This window comes from Seriola dumerili, unplaced genomic scaffold (genome assembly GCF_002260705.1).
Source record: "Seriola dumerili isolate Sdu_G_001 unplaced genomic scaffold, Sdu_1.0 BDQW01000104.1, whole genome shotgun sequence".
In the NCBI taxonomy this organism is placed as follows: Eukaryota; Metazoa; Chordata; class Actinopteri; order Carangiformes; family Carangidae; genus Seriola; species Seriola dumerili.
In genome coordinates, this window is record NW_019174359.1 from 513,121 (window position 1) to 537,061 (window position 23,941).

At 42.7% G+C, this 23,941-nt stretch overlaps 2 protein-coding genes across 4 annotated transcripts in view; one reads left to right on the forward strand and one right to left on the reverse strand.

Moving 5' to 3' along the window:
* Positions 1–13,620, forward strand: part of lmna (lamin A/C) — a 33,564-nt gene extending 19,944 nt beyond the window's left edge. For all 3 annotated transcript variants that reach the window (XM_022746351.1, XM_022746349.1, XM_022746350.1), the window contains exons 3-13: positions 5,361–5,517; positions 6,134–6,259; positions 6,917–7,087; positions 7,626–7,751; positions 7,982–8,202; positions 9,033–9,339; positions 9,765–9,872; positions 10,297–10,416; positions 10,509–10,568; positions 10,714–10,887; positions 11,538–13,620. In XM_022746351.1, the coding sequence (XP_022602072.1) occupies positions 5,361–5,517; positions 6,134–6,259; positions 6,917–7,087; positions 7,626–7,751; positions 7,982–8,202; positions 9,033–9,339; positions 9,765–9,872; positions 10,297–10,416; positions 10,509–10,568; positions 10,714–10,887; positions 11,538–11,573 (1,606 nt within the window). In that variant the 3' untranslated portion in view covers positions 11,574–13,620. The remainder of the gene's footprint in view (positions 1–5,360; positions 5,518–6,133; positions 6,260–6,916; positions 7,088–7,625; positions 7,752–7,981; positions 8,203–9,032; positions 9,340–9,764; positions 9,873–10,296; positions 10,417–10,508; positions 10,569–10,713; positions 10,888–11,537) is intronic.
* Positions 13,621–13,721: 101 nt separating this feature from the next.
* Positions 13,722–23,941, reverse strand: part of LOC111222568 (platelet endothelial aggregation receptor 1-like) — a 47,684-nt gene continuing 37,464 nt past the window's right edge. The window contains exons 13-23 of the mRNA XM_022746348.1: positions 23,598–23,700; positions 22,670–22,822; positions 22,429–22,560; positions 22,155–22,286; positions 21,508–21,627; positions 20,656–20,874; positions 19,821–19,930; positions 19,554–19,680; positions 18,781–18,843; positions 18,285–18,479; positions 13,722–15,688 (exon numbers count right to left, since the gene is read on the reverse strand). Coding sequence (XP_022602069.1) covers positions 15,537–15,688; positions 18,285–18,479; positions 18,781–18,843; positions 19,554–19,680; positions 19,821–19,930; positions 20,656–20,874; positions 21,508–21,627; positions 22,155–22,286; positions 22,429–22,560; positions 22,670–22,822; positions 23,598–23,700 — 1,506 coding nt within the window. The 3' untranslated portion in view covers positions 13,722–15,536. The remainder of the gene's footprint in view (positions 15,689–18,284; positions 18,480–18,780; positions 18,844–19,553; positions 19,681–19,820; positions 19,931–20,655; positions 20,875–21,507; positions 21,628–22,154; positions 22,287–22,428; positions 22,561–22,669; positions 22,823–23,597; positions 23,701–23,941) is intronic.

Below are 23,941 nucleotides of genomic sequence, written 5' to 3' on the forward strand. Positions count from 1 at the left end.
TACCACGTTTGTTCTCATGCTGAGTGTGTATTGTATTATCAGTATCGATAAAACTGCAGAGTGACTGTACACGTGTCCTGAGCGCCGGCTGAGACACTTCAATGCTTCAGTGGAACAGAATGTAAACAGAGAGTCGGAGGATATTTATGCTGAAGCTCTCTAATTACATCATTTATACGGGATCATATAAACAGGTAGTCCCAAGCAAAGCACACACCATGCACTGGATTATGTAAATAGTATATGGGAAGACACATGTGCAGGGACATACAAATGCTTTCATACACACTGAGTTGATGGCGTACAAATAAACATTCAGTACGCAAATGCACTTAATGTACGTGGTGATACACACACACTCTTGGCAGTCAACACTCCCACACACACGCACACACACGGGTACACAGTGAAATGTGAACATACACACAAACTCACACACAAAAAAATTTTCTATTGCCTTTAGCCGGCACACAGTGATTTAGGCCGACATCCAGCAGCTGCATCCTGGAGGCGCCAGGAGCAACAGTACAGACCAGTCCGTCATACCCGTCTGAGCTGAACTCAAGTCCATTACTGCAACCACTGGTTATTGTGCTGTTTTTATTGTACTTACCCACTGATTTCTGTGAACAGATGACTTTTGCAGAGTGCAGATATGTTTGGTTTAATTTGTGAGTGTGTTAACAGCTTCATCAGTTTCATCATCCCAGGAACCAATACAGGCTGAACTTTTAACTGCAAATAATTATTTTCTTCCTTTTTGGATTTTTAAAATTTGTCTTCAAATCTGGCCCACATCTTTTCAAACTCTATCAGATCCACTTATCTTAATAAAATGAATGTGTTGGCAGTGGAGATGGAACCAGACTCCCTTGTCTGGTCATTTAAAAAAAAAGAAAAAAAATCTTTTAATTTGTCAGTTTCTTTAATTTGAAAACTCAACTCGTTAACACAAAAATGCAGCGATGGTACAGCCTGGTTCAGAGACAAATTCCTCACTACATTTAGAAAATATCTAAGCTACAGTGCTATGCAACAACATGGAGTTATTTTATGCTTTGTGAATTGTCGTATACTGCCATGCTGCTCGCTTCAGTGCCTGAAGAGCACCTACCTAAGGCTGGGACTATATTTCGTGTGATCAAACGGAACAAATTCCATATTTTTCACCAAATTTGAGCTCAATAGCTGCTCTGTTTGCCGGCTGACCAGCTGATCTTGTCAGTATTTTAGCACAATCTTGTTCAAAGCCCCTGATACCAGGCAAAAGCCTGAGAGCACCTCTGGATGAATGTGATTTGGAAGTGTTCCTCTGGTCCAATGCACCAGAAAATGCTGCATGACATAAAGAAATTAAATAACACGTTGCTCCGAGCACTTATGATGACAACAGTACTATGAATAAATACACTGGAAAAAAAGGTCAGAGGTCATGTATATGTAACTAACAGTCTCTGGCACAGTGTGTTGGATTTTCCGTCCTTCACTTTGGTCCAGGCGGAAATGTCTCAACACCTATTGGATGAGTTGCCATGAGATTTTGTACAGACCATGAGGTTGACATTTGTGGCTTTGAGCTAGAGTTGCAACGATAAGCCAATTATATTGATTAGTCAGTTGACAGAAAAATAAGCAGCAAGTACTTTGATAATCCATTGATTGTTTTTCTCTTTTTGCTTTTGTTTAATTTAGATAATATGTCAAAATTCTCTGGTTTCAGCTTCTCACATGTTGAACACTTTCTGGTTTCTTCTGTCTCCTCTGATAGGAAACACAGCATGTTTGGGTTTTGTATGAAGGTATTTTACAATACATCTCATCATGTCACCTCGAGCTTTGGAAAGTTGTGGCCTTTTTTCTCACAGTTACAAAACTAATCGATCGAATTGCATCCCTGCTTTGAGCCAAATATCTCTTGCTATTATTGGATGGATTGCCATGCCACATTCATGCCCCCCTCAGGATCAATTATAGTCACTTTGGTGAAGCCTCAGCTTTTTATCCAGCACCATCATCAGGTCCAAATGTTAATTTGTCCAATACTTTGGATCCTGACCATATACCTGAAAGACTTTAGCTGTACTTCATGTGTTAGCATGCTAACACGCTAAACGAAGAAAACTAAACTTTTAAACCTGCCAAACGTCAGCATGGTAGCATTGTAAGCATGTTAGCATGTGTATGTTAATATTTAGCTCAAAGCACCACTATGCCCACAGCACAGTCTCGCTGAGCTGCTAGCTGCAGACTAAGCAGAGTCTTGTTTTTTAAGGCATCTGCTCCCTGTGTAGTGTAATTGGTGCATCTCGTCTGGGCCACTTGTACTGAATACCAGAAGTATCTATTAAAAGCATTTATCAAATTGTTACACTGCATGCCATCCTGCTGTAAGGTATTCTCTCTGTCTTACCATCACATTTGTGTATGAAGAGAATACAAATAGTCAAGCAGCATGTCGGTACACCAAATCCACTTCTGTCCATTAATTCACTCCTGGAGCCGATCCACTGGGCCCATTAGCATTAATGAACGTCACAGCAGCCACCTACACACACTCACAAGCATTCATCTGCCCGCAGAGTCAGACTCTTAAAATGCTTCACTGAAAAAAATATTAGCATCTGGACAAAGAGCTGTATGGTTTCAAGTAGTGTTTATCTACAGTTCTAAACGTGTGTGTGTGTGTGTGTGTGTGTGTGTGTGTGAAATGTGAAAACATACACATCCTTAATGCCTTCACACTCCCCAAACCCAGTCCAATAAAAAGAAAACATGCCTCTCTTTGTCTCTTTCTCATTAAACAGACCTATTTGGGTTGATTTGGCTTCATTATTTAAGTCCATAATATGTTAATGAGCAGCACTGTGAAGAATTAAAAATGTTCCACAATAACAACGCCGGCCTTGGAAAATGAGTTTTCATCACACCTAGAGAGTTCTGCAAGCCTCAGGGAGCATGGCCCAACCAGAGGTGGTTAAACTCTATTATACCGTTATAGTCACTACAAGATAATAGTCATTAAAAGATTTTACAGCAGTAACCATGTCTCATTCTACCCCAGTTACTAATCTTCCTGTCTGACTGACGTGTTCATGTGGGGCAGCTGTGTTACTGTAGGCTCCAGTGTTGAAGGTTCAAGAATTCAGAGAATGTTTGTAGGTGTGTGTGTGTGTGTGTGTGTGTGTGTGTGTGTGTGTGTGTGTGTGTGTGTGTGTGTGTGTGTGTGTGTGTGTGTGTGTGTGTGTGTGTGTGTGTGTGTGTGTCACAAGTGCTTTCACACCTGTGTTGTAAAGAGTGACATTCTTCTCTTTTTATGAGTCAGTATGTTACAGCAGCAGAAAGTCTTCTGTGAGATCTACTCAGCATGCTTCTCATGTGTGTGTGTCCTACAGTTGCAATAACAAACAAATTATGCAATGAAATGGAGTTAAGCAACCTGCCCCTGAGCAAAACTTTAACACCCAGCTGCTAAATGGTAGAGGACTGTATTTGCACTGGGCTACTAGCGAAGTTTATAAATATGAATTGGTGCATTGCTGCAAAAACCAAGAATGTATGAACATCTGGTCCCAACATCTGGTCATTTAAATCCAGCTAAGGGCTCTGGAAAAGGTAATTGTTGCACTATATTGACTATATACACTTAGTTTGTTAGAGAACCTGGTGAAAAGTAATGCAGTCTCTCAAACAGAAACTGAATATTATGACCTTCATCAAGGTGGAATTTATTATTTTAGCGAGGTATTCTTAGTAAAGTGGCGTTTGGAGAAGATGTCTGATGTCTGCATTGGGGGCAATGATGCTTAACTGACCCTCTCAAACACTGGGCTTTCCCTCCGTTTTTTGTTATTCCCCCTTGAATCTGAACACTGAACAGTCTGGGGGGCTTTTATATAATTACTCATTCAGTTTCTCAAAGCCTGATTGTACATCTGTAAAGCATCAGGGATTTGTTTTCTCTGGATTTTGGATGGAGTTCTTTTATTTTATTTTTTTCAGGACATAAAAGACTTATTCTTTTCTTTTTTTTCATCTTTTTCCACTTTCCGTTTTTTTTTTCTGTTCATCCCCGAAGCACGCAGCCGTGGTGTAGTTCTGCTTTTTTTTTCGCCAGTTTGTCTCGTCTCTTTGTCCCGGTTCTTTTCAGGAAGCAGAATTGCATTTTCATGCTCTTCAGAAGCCGCACTGGTGTTTGCTGAATGCAGTAATAGATATTGATTGCCGTATCATAGACCAATAAGTGGCAGTTTCACGTCTGAGATAGTAGCTTGTGAATGGACTGGATGTTTGTTGTAAATCATCATTCTGCAGTGGAGTAACTGTATCTCGCTGTGAGTGCGTTTGTGTCACAGTTTAAGTGTATGCGTAGCTCACTCGGCCTGCTCCTCCACACACTGGCTGTCCTAACGCCCGGCTGGCAGTGACCGGAGGACTGTGAGGTCTATGTGAGCAGCCTGGAAGCCATCTCCTACAGCAGATGGCCATTATTAGTGACAATGAAGAGTAGCCCACAGGGCCAAATAGAATAACAGGGAGCCCATTTCCTCCTTGGCTGGGCATGAACCACCTATGCTGCTAACAACCTCTCTGTCTCCCCCTCCTCTCTCTTCATCTTCTGCTGGGAATGTATTGTTTTTCCATGGCTGTACCCAAGTTCTTTTTTTTTCTTCTTGTAACCAGTACTCTAAATTGGTTCCTGCAGAGATGTGAGAGGAGAGGCGGAGCACACATGCACAGGCACATGCACAACAAACGTGAATTCTCTTAATTCAACACAGGATCCCTTGAGATCGAGCTTAATGGGCTCTTATTCTTTACAGAAGGCTAATAACAGAACGCTGATGTGTTGGCCTGAGTTCAGTTCACATCAACAGTGGACAACTGCTGCACTCACTGTGCTGTACAATGGCAGTTTGTGTCATCCACAGCTTCGGTCACTACAGCAGTTATCCACTGATTATCAAGTTTCACTTGGGGCTGAAATAAAAGCACATGTTCTCATGAGTACCAGCACAAATTCAATGAGAGCTAAAAGTAAATCATGACTCAAAGTTACCAAAAAACATCTTAACTGCATGTAGAGAAGTTCTTTACATAAGGCAAAGAGATGTGTTAGAAAAGCGTTTTTAAAAACACAATGGAAAGGAAAGTGAAATCAAAATAGAATAAGGGGTAATCTTAGGTTTAATGCCACGCAGCAACATTTATTATCACTAACATTTTGGTATGATTACACAGCTCCAAACAGAAGTGGAACAGGTATATGACAGACATACACAGCAGAGGGAGATAATGACACATGCAGCATTGAAGAAGCGGCAAACTAACGACCACATCTTTACTGTCCCGTGTCCTCACAGGAACAGCAAGAAGGAGTCTGACCTGGAGGCGGCTCTGGCCAGACTGAGGGACCTGGAGGCGCTGCTCAACTCTAAAGATGCTTCCCTCACCACTGCCTTGGGGGAGAAGCGGGCCCTGGAGGCTGAGGTGAAGGACCTCAAGGCCCAGTTGGCCAAGGTAAAAACATTTTTACTGGAAATGAATGAAGAGTGTGTGTCATGACTCAGGTCAGAGAGAAACCTGTTCGAAAACCCCCTTTTTCTTAAACTGTTGGAGCACAGAAAGCCCCTTCACTAATATCAGGATCATTTCAGCTTATAGACAGCGTCGTCCGCTTGGTTTATGAACAAGGGAAAATGTTTCAAATCCTTAGTTGCTACCTGTCACAGAAACACTCCGTAGTTGGAGTGGAAAGCCGCAGTGACTGACATTTGAAGTGATCTCGGTGTGGCCACTTTCTCTGCCTCCACAGTGCAGAAATACCTCAGTGGAAGTAATAATTTGATGTGAACCCTGCAGGCAGTTGATTATGAATGAGGACAATGTGGTGAGGCAGACAAGGTTGCATTCTCTGCTGTTTGTTTTATCAATGAGTTGTACCACAGGACTGATGTAGATGCAGTTGTGGTCTTCCTCCACCTACTGGCTGCATTTAGGAACTACAGTTTTTCTCCTGAAAGAATAGTTCATAGCTCAAACAATGCTGCACAGATTGCCTCTTGAGCTGCGTTACATTTTTTTTGCTCACAATTTATCTCATCTCTCTCTCTTTCCTCCTCCCCCTCCCTCCCAGTTGGACGGCAACTTGGCCGATGCCAAGAAGCAGCTGCAGGATGAGATGCTGAGGAGAGTGGACGCCGAGAACCGCCTGCAGACCCTGAAGGAGGAGCTGGAGTTCCAGAAGAACATCTACAACGAGGTTCCTACTCTTCGCCTTAACCCTTCTATTTGTGTTCAGCTGTCTTAGGTCATCTGTCCTACTTTTCATCTTTTTCCACAGGATATTGATTCGCTTCCAACCACCTACTTGTTTGTTTTGCATTCCCCCTTCAGATCTGTCATGCAGATGTTTTTTTTATTTATTTTCACATAAAAACGAGAAAACACAGTTCAAGTAGCATCACTTACAAATTGTACAAGTATTTAAATGCTGACGTTTCATTTCTTGCCATAATTAATGTTTGGCCAGGTCCCAGTCTAGACCAGGACCAGCAACAGATGTGTTTTTTTTCTTTGTTTTTTTAAACACAATGATGAGGAGAAGCTTAAAGGTCACCAGAGCAGTAGATTTGTCTGCTGGAGCTCTGTACCTCTAAACGAGTAATTACTGCACAGCGACTCACTAATCAATGCAGTTAAGTTCATTGACCATGGCAGGTTTCTACAGGTGGAGTCTTTTAAATTGTTTATAGTGCCTGAAAGAAAATAAACCAAACATCAATACAGATGGCGCTTTTTGTAGTTTGATAAAGTAATAAGAAGCTGAGAAAGTTAAGTCGCCCTCTAATCAACACATTTCCAAATAAGACAAATAGCATCACTAACCTGTGTTTTCTCTCTCTGCTGGTGTTTGCAGGAGCTTCGTGAGTCCAAGCGTCGGTATGAGTCTCGCATGGTGGAGATCGACAGCGGGCGGCAGCAGGAGTTTGAGAGCAAGCTGGCCGAGGCCCTCTCCGAGCTGAGGGCCCAGCACGAGGCTCAGGTCCAAATCTACAAGGAGGAGCTCGAGAAGACCTACCAGTCCAAGGTAGGTCTGCATGCTGCAGGAGGCGCAGCTCTGTCGCCACCTACAGTCCAAGCAGAGACTGTTACCCAGTCGCCTTAGTAGTTCAGCTTGGTGTGTGGTTGCTTTGTTGTTGAATAGTCCGTAATTCAGATAATGCACAACATTGATTTGCACCCTTTTCATACAATCAGTGTTTTCGTTTATCTGTGTATAAAAATACGTTTATAGATTGTTTCTTGCCTTTCATCTACATTCAGGAAGGAAATTAATTTAACAGACGCAACCACTGTCCTGTGGGAATCCTAATGAGCAATGTGGATAAACACCACAGCGGTATTTGTCATTGTACAATGTACAAATGTTCTTCATCTTACTGGACCCCTGGAGGAAAATTATTTTGGGAATTACTGTGTCTGAAATAGTTGAATTAATAGGCGGGATTGTAGGAGGGAACACGACAAAGACTGTATTTTTCTGTCAAACGGCGCAGTTTTCCTCAGGTAGTTTGTTTGAGTAAAGCCCTGCTGATAGCTGACTGTTGCATCTCTCTGTCCGTCAGCTGGAGAACGCCCGTCATTCAGCTGACAGGAACAGCCACTTGGTGGGAGCCGCCCATGAAGAGCTGCAGCAGACCCGTATTCGAATGGAGGGCATGTCAGGCCAGCTCAGCCAGCTGCAGAGACAGGTACACACACACTCACACACACAGTCTGTCAGTGACACTATCTGTCAGCGGTTCGTTATCTGTCTGGTGGTTTTACTGGCCACGCTGCTGTGTGGCTGACTGATATTGACACGAGCGCTCCAAAACAAGCTTCACCTCACTCATCAACCTGTGTTCGCAGTGCAACAGACTGCTTAATTGGCCAGTCTTAATTAACCAGCCTTCCTGTGCGTGTGCTCTCTTCTCATCAGCTGTCATCCAGCGAGGCCAAGGTGCGGGAGCTGGAGGAGGCTCTGGCGCGAGAACGGGACCTGATGAGGCGGCGGCTGGAGGATAAAGAGCGGGAGATGGCTGAAATCCGAGCCCGGATGCAGCAGCAGCTGGACGATTACCAGGAGCTGCTGGACATCAAACTGGCCCTGGACATGGAGATTAATGCTTACAGGAAGCTGCTGGAGGGAGAGGAGGAGAGGTGAGATGGTTGTACAACAGCAGACAGACCATTGTGAAAGCTCGTCATCCTGAGACACCTTGAAGTCGTTACAGGAAGAGAGGGATCATTAACAAATCAGTGAAGAGTCTGTCGTCAGTGTAGGCAACACATGTTCCTTGTTACAGAGAGAGAAAATAAAGTAACTCCTCTATTTACTGACTAAGGCTGAAAGCACCAAAACAACATCATACATTAGACATATACCATGTCTGATGTGGTGTAAACAGACCTGTGTGTGTCTGCTGTTCACCTCGCTCTGTGTCAGTGTCCGTTTGGAAAAAATATCAGACTTTTAGACTAAATTTCCTGGAAAACAAACCAGTCTAAAGTATTTCTTTATATATAAATACATGGCATTCTCCTTCCTTAAAGTTTTATGTGTGCTGGGTAAGTCGGCTGAGAGTACACGCTCTTTTACAGCAGGCCCGTATCAACAGGAGCAGGCAGAGAGAATTAATATCTCCTAAAGCTGACAGTGAAGGAGGAGCAGTCACAGGCGGAGAAAGGTCACTGAGACTGGTACTGAAGTTATTGAGAGGTTTAAGTGTTTGGATGCAGGTTATTCCCTAAGACTGCTGCACTAAGAACAAAGGCAGTTTTTCACAGATCATTCCAGGTTTGGGGCTTTTTGAGCATCAACCAATCGCGGAGCAGGTTGGTCAGGTGTATGTAAGAGTGCCAGAGCAGCAAGGATGAGATGTAAGATGTCAACATTTGTGGGTTTTACAGTGTGAGACTGTATCTGTATGCTACACTGACTCCCTTTGTCTGTATCTATGATCTAAACCTCTTGCTCCATCCCTCCCCAGGCTGCGTCTGTCACCCAGCCCTCCGCCCACCAAGGTCACCGTCACGCGGACCTCGGGCTCGGGCCACGGCCACACCAGCCGCCTGCTCCACTCCTCGACCACCGCTTCCAGCAGCCGCAACTCCTCCGGCACGGCCAGCACCAAGAAGCGCCGCCTCAATGACAACGACAGCGAGACCTCCAGCATGGTGGGCGGCACCGTGACCAAGACTCGCATTAGTCAGCACGCCTCAGCCAGCGGCCGCATCACTGTGGACGAGGTGGACCTGGAGGGCAAGTTCATCCGTCTCAGCAACAAGGCCGACGAGGTAACGGAGGCTATCTATCAGCTGGGTTTGCAGAACCCTTTAACTTGGTTTAAGGTCATTTCACAGCAGTGAAAGGTGGCACTGACATATTGTTAACCTCAGACTGCGCTGTGTCCCACAGACAGCTGCTTTAACACAGACACTTACTGTATGTGCTGTCTCGGTTGTATAAAAATCAGCTACACATTTACAAATGTAGGATCACAAATGACATTCTAGCGTAAGTGTGGTAATCATATTGTCATTTTTGTGTGACCTTTAGAACACGTGTTATCTAAAGAGCTGCAGCTTCAGCCTACACGCTTTTGTGTTCGATTCGTTCTGTCGTGTTTCGGATGATCAATTGATTAGTTTTGTCTAATTTTTGGATAATTATTGTGGACTGCAGTGAATTTAAATTCTCTGCTCCCATGTCTCTGGTGTAGGATCAACCACTGGGCAACTGGCAGGTGAAGAGGCAAGTCGGGACCTCCACCCCCATCGTCTACAAGTTTCCCCCGAAGTTCACCCTGAAGGCCGGAGGAGCCGTGACTGTAAGTTACACAAATTCTTTGTTGCTATTTCCGTTTTCAATGAAGCTGCTGTATGCCTGTTTTTAAATGTACGGTGTGACTTTGTGGACCACTAGTAGTGGAGCTATGTTTTGTGGAACGAGTCCACATTAGCACGTGTGATGTAATACATGCTCCTTCTGCTGATCTAAAAGTAGCAATGTGCCAGCAAAATGCAGGGAAGAGAAGACTGTAAACTAACACACATGTATGTAAACGAAGAAGGTGTCACATTTATCCCAAAAACCTGACTTTTACAAAGGAAATTCAACCTGCCTGTCAGACCATAAGACTTTATGGAAACACTGAAGATAAATTCCATAAATAAAAGTCCACTGGGAACCTTTCAAGTCTCTTTAAAGCCTAGTGATCTCGTGCAAACTCTGTGACCTTTTGACCTTTTCAGGTCTGGGCTGCATCTGGCGGTGGAACCCACAACCCTCCCACTGATCTGTTGTGGAAGACCCAGAACTCCTGGGGCACCGGCGACCTCCTGCAGACCACCCTTATCAGCGCCAACGGAGAGGTCAGACTTCACCTTTCCTCAATGACACATTTCTACATATTTCTTTTACAACTGCAACGACTTAACATGTTGTTACTGGATTCCCCCAACAGGAAATGGCCATGAGGAAAGTGACACGCACCCTCTTCCGTGATGATGAAGATGATGACATGGTAAATTCCTCCTCTCTTTAGGCGGCCATTAAAAACCTCGGTGGGCCTTGCATCAGGAGCATCACAGCTCTCAGCTCACTGCAGCTACTCCCAGTGGAGCGGCAGTGTTAAGTAAACCCACCTTGTTGTGTGTCTCCCCCTGCAGGGAGCTCACAGCACGAGCGGTGCGGAGAACGAGTACAACCTGCGGAGCCGCACAGTGATCTGCGACTCCTGCGGGCAGTCGTCGGACCGCGGCTCAGGTGTTTGCAGCAGCGGGGGTCTACCTGAAGGCCTCGTGGGACATTCCTTCTTCATGGGGACCAACGAGCCCCGACAGGTACCGTACAATTATTGTCACAACATGGACAAAATAATTATGGAGCAAAATATTATTTTATATGATATTACTGATTTAAATAGTTGCACCAATAAACAAATCATGAAATCCAGGAGCACAGACACTGTCTCTGTCCTTGTGGAGAACGTTTTTATTAAGAGCATTCACAGAGAAACATGCGTATGTGTAGGAACACATGACGTGCTGTGCAGTGCAATTTGATGATTCTGAAAACATCAAACGACGACTAAGAATGTGGCAGTTAGATGCAAATAAGTCTCTTTCCATTGATTGCGACACACTTTACTCTCCATATTATGTTGAATTGTGGGCTGACTTGTAGACTAATTTTGGCATCTTTGGCAGTGTGTTGGCTTCACCAGCAATTAATTTAATAGTTTTTAGTACCAATTCACATCTTTATTTTCAGGGAACGTTTCTGGAGATTATCATAATATATGAAAAAAGGAAACTGGAAAAACAGCAATTAAAAAAGCACTAACTCACCTGTATTCATGGAAAAATTTAGCTTAGAGATTTATGAACAGCAATATCCATTTTTCGGTTTAATTTTCTTATTTGTTTTTGTGTGTTAATCTCTGTCTTAGTTTTCTAATTTTAACGCTGCGCTTTGTCACTTTGTCCTTCAGGGTCGTGCCAAGCCCGAGAACTGCTCCATCATGTAAAAACCAAACAGCACCTCACCTGAAGCCACCACCTCCTGCAGCCCACACAGGAGAATCATTTTCTACCATTGGGTCGTTTGTCTTTATTTTTTTATATGATCTTTGTCTTATTTTGTACTCAGATTAATCTGCAGGTTAGATTTGCTTCCAGGTTTTGGCAAAGGGCACACGATTTTCATATTCAGCTTTTGAGTTTGTATGTTTATGTTATCTTATTGCATGTGTGCCGTGCCTGCTCTGCTTGCACACTCACATTTATACACACACACACACACACACACACACACACACACACACACACACACCCACAGAGCTCCATTGACCAGTGCTTGTGTGTCGATCCAAGCTGGGGTTTCACATTTAATGGCCAGGCTGTCAACACTCAACACGCACAGCTAGTGAACCCTGTCAGGAATAAGTCTCTGCAGCCATACAGACGACAGGAAAATAAATCCTGTGGGGTTTGTTAATCATGTTTATCTCTCATCAAATCCAGCAAATCTTTATTTAAAGATGTTTACAGTTTGAATTTATTTGCCTTGTTTTTTTTTTGCTGTCTTTATATGACAGGGAGGTTAGGGCTCTTTGTTGAAAATTGTCCAAAGAAAGCCAAAGTACTGTAAACTCAGGGTGTACAGCAGGGTTTTTTCACCTTAGCCTTAAACAAACACGATGTAGTACATTTTCCATGTGGATTTAGATCATACGGTTGGGCAGCTGTGGTGCACACAGAGAAAATAATTGTTAGAGATGAATATATTTTTTTCTTCAATTCACAGCGTAGCCCCAGAGAAATGTGTCTAGTGATATTTTTTGAAAGTCTGAAAAGGAATTACTTTTTGCTGGAAAAGTTGAATGTACCCGCTTGAGAGTGTCTCGGCTAGATGAACATTGAAATGTGTTGCCTTATTATTTTTTAAGTAATTCCAAAGGTGTTTTGTCATGATGATAGAACATTGTAGAATTTGTTGTCTACTTGGGGAAATATCAGGAGTGGGTACTACATTCTTTACATATAAATTTGGTGCCATATTTACAGTATATATTTGTAAGAATTCTCTGCTTATTCAAACCGATCAACACTGCTCTAATGCAGAGCTGTTGCTTCCTTTTAGAGAGTGCAACAGTAGTTTTTGGAAACATTTTAACAAGCTTTTACTTTTTTTTTTTTACAGATTAAAAATACAATTGTGCCTTCAGAGAACAGAAAAAAGCATCAACAATCACTGTTCTTTGCTCACATGCCTTGTATTGCAGTCTTGTGACTGTCAGCCGTCCTCTGGTTTGTGTGGCTCCTAAAAACTGGTCATAAGGGCTTTTTTTCCTTTTCCTCTAAGCTTACTGACTTTTCAAATCCCCAGGCATGATTTTGGGGATCTGAGTAAGACTGTAGGGTTTGTATACTTTGTGACTTTGGCTTTATGCACTGCTTTTTTTGAGGGCCTTGCCAATTATGCACAGCAGCTAGATTTGTACTGTAGTCTGGCAGCTTAAGTCATTTATCCTCCAGAGAAAAGCATATCAAAGCATTTACGGAAAATACTTGATAGCTGTTTTTTGTTGTTCTGCCATATTAGATTCCTCTTTTTTTCCTTTGCCTTAAGTAGATGTCTGATTTTGACATTATGACCCCCCACAGTGCCTTAAAGGTCCATGACAATCGTTAAGAGAGCTTCAAAGATGTTTAGTATTTGGCCTTCGTGTCACAGATTCACAGTTAACACGCAGTATTTGTCTCATATGTACTGTACGTGTAAATTTATGAGACATGATTACTGTATGTAGTTGTGTAGTATGTGCTCTACTGTTAACTTTGTATGCAATGTTAGTTCACATGAATGAAGACCCAGGACACTTTGAAACTCAGATGTGTTGTATGTTGCTAAAACACTTAGAAGGACCTGAGGATGTCAGCAAAGGGATTTCTTGTTGCAAGTCTTGAATGCCAAAGTTGTATTAAGCTCAAGGTGGGATTCGTGTCAGATCATAATGATGCTACATTATGGACATTACATTCAGATGTATTGAATGTCTTTTTTTTCTCTTGTTTTCTTTTCTAAAATAATGCTGAGTAAAACCTTTTTTCCGGTGTTTGTTAGCTGTGATTATTTCCTTGATTTAGTTCATTGTCATTCAAAACAACTGATCAAAAGTGCAGTCATTTTTATTTACATTATTATACACAACATGTTCCCATGGTTACATTCAAAAATATATGATCATATGTTTAGAAAAAAAAGCTGAAGCTCTACCCAAAACTATAGCATTTAAAGCACAATGTACATTCTCTCTGGTACACAGGGTTTCTGTCATGTAGCTGGCAGGATGACGGACCTTCGGTTCAGTATTGACAGACATCAGTAAACAATTAAACCTTATAACGTTTCTAAAATCATTTCGAGGCAAAACGACACCTTGACTGACAAAAAAGAATAAAGAAATGGTGACAAACTGATTAAAGGGTCAATTCAGGCTTATTACACATTTTTCATTTAGCAGTATCTAGTCATTCAGATAGTTTTGGTTTTATTTCATGTAGGTTTTTACGCAGGTTTCCAGGTGAATGGAATTTCCTTTATGGAGCTCACAGCCTTGAAGCTCTTTTTTTTTTAAAATTGACAGGTTGTTTTTTCTTGATGTTTTTTTTTTTTGGTACAAGATAGTTCCAGTACAAACTGTTCATGGTGAAGTTATCTCAGAGACAGCTGTGTCAAAACCATCAACATGAATAAAGTGATAATGTGGGTGAACAGGTCCTTTAAACAGACAGAGACAAAACTTGCTGCTGTGGAATTCTGTATTAACATTCATAACGCTGCTTTGATTTGGTTTCTTCTTCCCAGTTTGACGATGGTTTGTTTTTCACATCATAAACAGTATGTGTTTACACACTGTCCTTTTGGTGACTTTCTGTAAATGTAATGTATCTTCAGTCCCACAAACCCCCCAAACAACATATTCATCTTAGAATAGGGCTGTTCTTTGACATTACTGTGACGCTGACAATATATTTATTTCTATATTTACAAAGTTTTTCTCTGACAGCAGCAGTAAGTGAGCCACACTGGTATACTTGTGTCTTCAAAGGCCATATTTGGAAAAAACGGTGATAAGGATTTTTCCTTTTTTAAACAAAAGTTGTTCTTGGCTCTTTGGTGGTAAACAAACATGGATATTTTGGTGAAACAAACTTGACTTTTTGGTTTTAGGTTGAAAAAACTGAAACACTGGCAGATAATTTTTTCCAATATTCAGTTTGCTGTAAAACATGGACTCAAATGCATCATTAAAAATGTCCCATGACATTGATGATATATATATATATTTTTTTAACTTTGACAGGGTTTTATAAAGAGTAGATCAAAACAAAGTCCAGCTGAGATGAGCTCATCCAAAGCTGCCTGTTAAAATAAAAATAAAAAAATTCAATGACAACATTTGTCAAAGTTTGTCTTCTGATCAAAGGGCCTTTACATGTGCACAACATCTGATCAGTAGCAAGCAAAATAAGTGGAAAACTTCAATTACAGCATGTTTAGATGAGTTCAAACACATAAACATTCCCTTAGTTGCTGCTTTTAACCGTGAAGTCTTTTGGTGTATTTTCTTTCCCATGGGATTTGAATGCAGCTGAAGCCCCGCTGGCGTCGCCACAGTCCAGCCTTCCTCACCGCAGCCTGCTGGCTCCACAATCTGGATGACAAGTCTGTCACGGTGAAGCAAGTACCACGTTAGCCCACAGAGGGGCAGTGTTGAGTTGGAAACGGAGGGGGCCATCCACAGTAAACAATAGTTCCTCAGCGGGACAGGGGCCTCGCTGCTGCCGCTCTGTGGGTGGTCTACAGCTCTGATTGTCGGAGAAGAGCATCAAGTTTGCTCTTTCTTTGCGAGCACAGGCCAGAAATCATCCCCAAAGTGAGGAGGAGGAGGAGGAGGAGGAGGAGGAAGAGGAGGGAAACTTGATCACTGAGGTGATCTCCTGGGGGAGGGGGAAGGGGAGGGGGGCCGGCGGACTGGTGGCAGGTCGTAGTGTCCCGGGATGTGGCTGTTCACAGGGAGGTCATAGTGGCTCTGTGGGTCCTCGTGTGGAGCGTGACCGAGGGAGCTCTGACGCTCTGCGGGGGGTGAAAAGACAGCAGCACTAAGCTTTACATTGTTCTACAGACACACACACTTATATACATATATACATATCCCACATATTCCTCAACTACATTTACCAAATAAAGTCCCATCATCACCGTTTTGATGTTTTGTTTTGGTCTGGGAAATATGTGGACTTGAACATTTCCTGAGGTTTAAATGATATATTATAGAAAGACTTTATTATCTGATTCTATAATCTAGTTTACTATTTACATTTATTGTAGAATTAATTGAGAGTGTTGATGTTGAAGAAAAAATAAACGTGTACGGAGTGTGTTTTAACATTTTAAAGCCAGTATCCTACACAAACCATTTCTAGAGGCGTGTGAAACGTCAGCTCCACGGACATTATATAATACATAGATAAATGATCGATAATGCAACGTTTGCTGACACACAGTGGTTGAGAAGTGTGGTAGCAGTCATAAGAGCATAATGATCATATTGTTGACACGAGCTGTTTTACTCTGCCTCAGAATGACTGCTTACCTTGACCCGACCATTCTCACTCCTCATGCCAAACCCCGAACCAACCCAACCAGCGGGGGCAAAGATCATTAGCCAATCAGAGCCAATCAACTGTATAGGAGCGTTTTTAAGTTTACATCCGGCTGCTGTAACATTGATAGCCACTGGAAGGATAAAATCACAATGGAGGAAAAGCGTACTGCAGATTCTTTTAGGGGAACCGCCAGCTAAAGAGAGCACAGGTGAAGTCCAGCCTTCCCAGCAGAGCAGCTCCACCAGCATCGTTTTCGTTTGGCACCCGCCGGACTACCAGCGTTAGCACCGCCCACCACTAAGGACCCCTGCGGCTAACAGGTGTCAGCCTGGGCTTGACTTGGCAGGTAAAGGGAAGCTCTTCAACCACTAAACTTTAATCTTCCGGCCAGACGTTTTGGGAAAGAAACTTTCAGCCGTGCATTTACACCAGCTTCGCTAAATGGATGAGGCTGCATCACGTGGTGTGGAGTGAGGTCAGGTTGTGTGTTTTGCTCACGTGAAGAGGCAGCAGAGGGAAACCGGTTGATTTGGCGGTTCCCCTTCACCTTGTGGAGGAGCCGGGCCCAGGCCGGCCTGATGGCCACATTTGGATTATTATAACTACTGGAGCACGTTGTCTGCAGCTCCAGGTAAGATATTCAGCTGTAGATTACCTTTAACATCACACTGATATAACTTTGTTGGAAAAATGTGCGTATTTGGATATGTTATCGTGTGCATGGGCAATGGGCTTTTGGACTTGTGTTTGGCATTATTGTGAGCTATTTGTTACTCCTGCTGCTTCTTTGGTGTGTGTGTAGTAGTAGTAGTATTGTTGTAGGCCTATGTTGTATTTGTATGGGTTGTATTGTATTAAGGGTTGGGGTAAAATGCTCCTCCCACTACTGCACCCCCAACCTAAAACATCTTCCCGTGGCCCTGGTAGCAGTTCTTTCCAAAGTACAGACGAAGCAGGAATTACTCAACATCAGGTTATACTGTATTTGTCTTGACTGAAATGAAGGGGTTCTGCTCCTTTTCTGCCAATCTCAATCTTACAGTTTAAAACAGAAAAGACAATATAAAGGATCCAGGCTCACTGAGCTCTATATATGATCCCAAGAATCACATTTTTCAACTTAACATCACAGGTTTTTAAACTCATCAATACTCCAACAGTTTGTCTAGTGGAGCTCACTTTACAAGCTCAAACAGGCGAGGAGGCCAATCTAAGTATTACTGTTTCAGTAATCGCTGTAGCATTTATTTAATGATACAGGCTTGTATGTTTTTATTAATCACAGTCCTTTGCGTCCAACAGAGCCAGTGGATTAACAGTTATTTCTCCCTTCTCCTCACTCAGGAGGAGACTGTATCTCCACCAAACCAATACCTCCATCAATCGAAGCATTTGATTCTCTTAACCTATGAGAACACCGGTTTCACTTCATCATTAATTAGCCTGACTGCATGGTGATGTATCACCAGGGCTACGTTACAGTGAAATACAGAGGTAGTAGTAGAACATCCTCAGCCGCCCTGAGCTTCCTCTCTCTTGCTCTTCCTCTTCCTCTACACTTCCATGTAAACAGTCGTTCATTCATGAGGCTGTGCCTTGAGGAAGCTCATCCTCCCCATCTGTCAGACAGGCCACGAGCACAAATCCTGTTCACGTCTGTAAGTCTGTCATGTCTGAAATCTTCCTTGTAAGTCTCATCTGTCTCTAATGAGTGTGTGCATCGTCTACCTTTGATTGACAGTGGAAGGATGGTACATTTCTGCACATTCTTCAGAACAGTTACACAGGTTGGACATTACAGAATATTTCATGAGGTCACCTTGGGCTTTAGAAAGCTGTGATGGGCCCTTTAATATTTTCTGACATTTTACTGCTACTGACGGCAAAGATATGTTTACTTTAGTCTTCTTTCTCTTCTTCATGATGCTTGAACATCCATCTTTTTCAAGCGCTCATACCTTGTTGAACTGTGTTGTCAGTCCACGTGACTCTATCTACCTGATCACCCAGAGTATTTGTTTTTTGGTTGTGACACAGTAGTGAGGTGTAAACTGGTTCTTCACCTCTGTGTAAGGTGCCCGTGTTGAACGGCGGCGGGCTGATTTCAGTGTATGCTCGCTCCCTGGGCACGGCCGACTTCATCTCCATGTAGCTGCTCTCCGGGGGGCAGAAGGGCAATCCTGGCAGGTCTTTGATGGTGGCGTAAGGGTTCTCACTGTTCAGAGAGCTGCTGCTCGCCGCCACCGTGTCCTTCAGCTCTGTCACCACACAGGACGCAAAGAGACAGAAGTTTAAATATCTCAAAGTATTGGACTGACTGACTAACTGACAATGACCAGCACTGCCACACTGGCATGGCTAACAAGTGACAGAAGTTATAGTCTGTAAAATTTACTTTGCAGTGTATTACAAAAGAAATCTATCTTAAAAAGCTAAATATCTTACTTTTTGAGCTTTTATGTGGCTAATAATCCTGTAATCGTGTAGTTTTATGTAGCATCACCTTGCTGATATAGTTCTAGTGTTCCCATTTCTCAACAGTAAGTAATAGGAACCTACCTTTGCTGTAATATTTTCCGAGGCTGGCGCTGTAGCTGTAGCTCCGATCGATTCCAAAAGCTCCTGTAAACAATAAAAGACAAATCTGGCATCTTCTTTTTCTTTTATGGCAAACTAATCAGAAGCAGATAAGCTGCTTTGGAAACCTGCAAAATCAATACCAGGTGAGTTAACGCTGGCAATGCAACTATCGCTTTTTATGAAGCCCCTTATTATTTTTATAGTCTCGTATCAGATGTGCATTGTTGACTGAAGTGATTTTCTGTCCAAAGCAAATGTAATGGTCGATAAAGTGTCCTGTAGACTGTATAAAAAAATGACTTTCTAAGTTTTCTTCCTGGATGACCCGACTTGAAAGTCTCTACATTTATCTGCCTTTTGTGGTGAGAATATTTTGTTATATCTAAAGGCCATTATCAACACAGGTATTTTTATACTTTAGCTGCTGATAGCTGATATTTTCTGCTGGTATTCACTGTCTTAAAGAATGATTATTTTATTGTTAAACACATTAGACAACTTCAGCGTTTAAGGAAATCCATTTAGGTGTGTTAGCGGACGGTCACATTAGCAGTAAGATTGCAGGTTTTACTGATTATTTTTATGTAGCTGTGGTCAGAAGGTCAGGAAACCAGCTTCTTACTTTTATTGGCTTGTAAATGTTAATCCACTCATTTCATTTTACTCTAACAGCTGCAGGTCTCTCTGCATCAGTGTCTTCACTTAAAATGTTAAGTAACTGAATCACACAGCGGAGAGCCGCTCACACGGACCTGTGTCTTTGCGAGGCTCGTGGTGTTTCCAGTCTGCAGGCAGAGTGGCGTTGCTCTCGACCCCAAACAGACCCCGCCTCTCCCGCTCCATGTTTTTCACGCTGCAGAACAGCTGGTTATTGGTATTCTGTATGACAGAGAGAATGATAAACCAATCAGAAATCAACAATGTGAAGAAAAGAGCTGTTTGCTGCGCTCACTATGGTGTCTATGACTCCATAGCCCTGAATACATGACCAGTTGTTCAGTATCAGAGCTGACACTCACCTTGATAGTGCGGTCGTGGTTGTTGGGGAGGTGTGGCAGTGGAGGCCTGTTCTGGCTCAGTGTGTGGTAGCTGGGGTTGGAGTAGTAGTGGTGGTAACTGTGAGGAACATCTGCAGGCCAAAACAAACACATGGAATCACGTCTGCTGCTATTAAGTTACCGCAAGGTCAATAAAATGCATCTCTGTGGATCACTGATTAAAAAAAAAACACAACCATGAGACAGAACCAAAAACGATTACGCACAAGAACAACTATAAAAAAAACATCAAAATATAACGACTAAGTCATTTGAAAATGTTACCCAGTGTGCACTGCTCAGCATCTGAAATGATTTCACTCCACCACATTTCAGTGGGCATTTTAAGATATGACTTGCATCGGGTTTAAAATCAATAAACCATTAAGCAGCAACACGCCTTCCTGCAAAAGTCGAGACTGACATTTACAGGAAATGTGATCTCAAGTTTGAGAAACACACACGCAATAGCACAGAGGCTGTCGTCTCTCACACGGTCTCACCTGTTATAACATCTAATTTGTCAGTAATAAATAAAATAGTGTGAATTAATGTCACTTGTTAAATGCCAGATGTTTCGCCTTTAGTCTCTTGAGCTGGATTCATCATTACACACACAGCACATGATCTCTAGATTTTAAAAGATATCAGATGTGTCAAAGGGATGGATAGAAAGACATTTCATTGTTGTTTTCATTATAAACACAATAGTTTCAATGAGGCATTAGATGTCAGACGCAGAATATACATCTCCTGTTATAACACCTTAAAATCTATATTCGTGTTTGATTGATCTCAAACACCATGTCTACTGTACCTGGAACAGCGTATTCTGAGTTGACTGTGCGGCTGGTGGAAAAGGAGACAGTCGGCGTGTTGTTCTGCTTGTCCTTCTGCCTGCGGCGGTAGAGCAGCAGCAGAGCCAGCAGCAAGACCACCAGAATGACGAGCACGACAATGCCGCCGATGGCCCCCCACGACTCCCTCTCACCGGGAGGGAGAGGGACCATGACGCTCCCTGACTGCTCAGGCGATTCTGTCAAACAGGTCAGTTTGCTTTCATTAAAGGTCCCATATTTTACACCTTTACAGTGTTTTGTTTGAAGTGCTGATCCATAAGAAGATATATTTGTGGTTTTAAGAGCCATCTCGGTGTAGTTTTACATCTCCTCTCTCAGGCTTCTCTCTGGAGCTCTAGTAGCAACAGACCGGTGAGCCAATCAGAAGAGAGGAGGCTCTGAGCCTGATCAAACACTCAGAGAAACCAAATCCTGCAAGGTTGGTCCAAGTGGGCGTGGCTCGGGGCATAGCTAAAGGTGGTGACTGCTTTGTTGTGACATCACAAACTTAAAGAAGTCCTGATGGCTTATTTTTAGGCATTAAAATTTCTCTGTGGACTGAGCGCTTTGATACTTTAACAGTATTAATATAGAACCAAGACACAGAAGTCTCACTTTATACAATATGGGACCTTTAACTTTCCACCTCTGACATAGTACAGACACAGCCATGCTGCCCACAGAGTTTACAAAAGGAGTATCAAGGCAATTTTTTAGGAAAAAGACTGACTTCAATCACAAAAAGTTAATATATGTGAAGGAAAAGAGGCAGATTATCATGTATGTATTTGCTCCTATATTCATGAGAAAACCAGTTTGTTTGTTTATACCTTGTTTGCAGTCATCTCCACTTTCACAAACACAGTCTCCAGTAAACCGGTCACAGTTGAGGTTGGTCGGACAGGAGCAGGTCTGAGTACAGAATGAGCCAAAACGTCCTGGACTACAGGCTGAAAAACACACGGTACTCACAGTATAACACCCACGCATCACACATGTGCGATAAGTATTTAACTGTGATGCAATGATGATGTGTGTGCACATATTTCACCAACTTCGTGGCAACTAGTGGAATTAGTTGCAGTGCTAAATACAATAATATTCTGCTCTTATTTTATCTGTCTGAAAGAATTTTGGTTTGAAATTTGGAGAGATATTACACTGAAGAGCTAACTAATAACAATAACAGGATTCTTTCCACTCAGGTGTTCTGACATTTTGCAGAGCGAATGATTAATTCATCTAAAAATAATTTGAAGATTAATCAATGAAAATAATGGTTAACTGCAGCCCTAAGAGACCTGAAAAATAATAACACCCAAGCGAGCGTACAAGGCAAATGTAGTTTTCCCACCCATGAGACCACTAAGTAAATTATACCAAAGCATTCAGAGATCAGCCGAACTCTCCTCACTGCAGTTACATTTCATATGTGACATGCTTTCCTAGTCGCTACATTAAGTCCTGTGGCACTCACGTATGGAGCAGTCAGTCGCAGTCCAGCCAGGCAGACATTCACAGTGCCCGTCCCGGTGGTCACATGTGGAGTTGTTGGCACATTTAACACACACTTCAGAACACTGTTTGCCATAGTAACCCGCTGGGCAGACTGTGAAACACACAGTGCAGCTTATTAAATCACCTGCACTTGTTTATATGGAGACTGAATGAAGATTTTCTGTGACGTCTACTTTAAATCTTGGAGAATATGCACACAGGTGCGCTGCATAATTATTGATGCAAACGCCAACCTTGATCACAGTTGTGTCCAGTGTATCCAGGCAGGCAGTCACACTCTCCTGTCACATGATGGCAGCGGTACGACTGTCCACAGGACGGGCAGGACATACTGCACTGCTCACCATACATACCAGCTCTGCATTCTGGGAGATAAACGAGTGAAGGCAGGCCAGATGTTACACAGTAAATCCAGTTCAGCTCAGGGTCTGATCTGATCAGTTTCTGTCAGCTGGCTGATAACATAACACTCACTGTTCTGGCAGGTGACTCCCCAGTAGCCTGGACGACACACACACGCTCCGTTTTCCCTCAAGCATGTGTCACTGTTGGGACAATGCTTGAAACAGGTCTGGTTACAGTGGCGCCCCCACAAGCCCTCTGAACATGGCTCACTGCAGCGGGAACCTGGAGGACAAAAGTGGATAATGATGAAGGAAGCAGTGAAGCCCAGCTGTTAGTGTGATGTAACTGTAGTGGTAGGGCAGGAAAAAGTACTCGTATAATTCACCTAAATAAAAATGACAATACTACAATATACTCCATTTTCACATCCAAGTAAAACTGCATTCATGAGTTTACTTCAATGAAAAGAATAAACAGTAAAATGACACTGTTCTGAAATCAGAGACGTCTCAGATGGTGATCTGAGGAAGATTTAGGCTAAGCTAAGTGGCTAACATGTACCCTCACACAGGTGTTTTTAATTATTCTGGCTGATAAGACCTCCCAGGTCACCAAGCTCAACGTACCAATAACAAAAATGATGAAGATGTAAGTTGCCCAACCTACAGGTGCAACCGGAGAGTGAGGGAGCTGTCAATCAGTCTGGACACGCCCACTTAGTCCTAATCAGGTACAGTGTTGTAAGTAAAGATCTGAATACTACAGAGAATGCTAATAAACATAAAAAGCATAAGAATAAACCTTTACTGTGATGGATCATCTATCCTGTATAACTTTTAAAATGAAAACTAATGGCTGCCTGGTGGAAAATCAAACCTAAAAACCTGAAAATATGTGGTTTGGTTAAAAAAAAAAAAAAAGGTTGACATTAATGTAAAGAACAGAGAACAGTGTGATCAGACTCAAACCTGTGGCTCACTCATTTTCTATTGGACCAGACTTATCTGTGATACCAAAGCCAAGCTGGCAGCGACACCAGGAGGACGTCATCACTTACCCCACCATCCTGGCAGACAGTGGCACTCCCCGGTGGTTGCCTGGCAGCCGTCGGCATGAACACAATCACACCTCTTCAGGCAGGCTGGCCCAAATGAGCCCATCTGCACATGTGAACAAATGCCAACGGGCACAGAATTGTCAGGGGAATCTCTTCAGCGTTCGGCCAGCTCAGTCAGAGTCAGACAAAATACTACACTGGCAGTGTGTTGTTATATAGACAACCTGGTGGGCTGGCATGACAAAGGCGAGGGGGGTATGCATCCAAAACTCTAGATTAAAGCATACAGGGTGAGGGTGAGGTAAGGGATGAAAAGCTGGACCGCATTTCTGCAAACTGTCCAA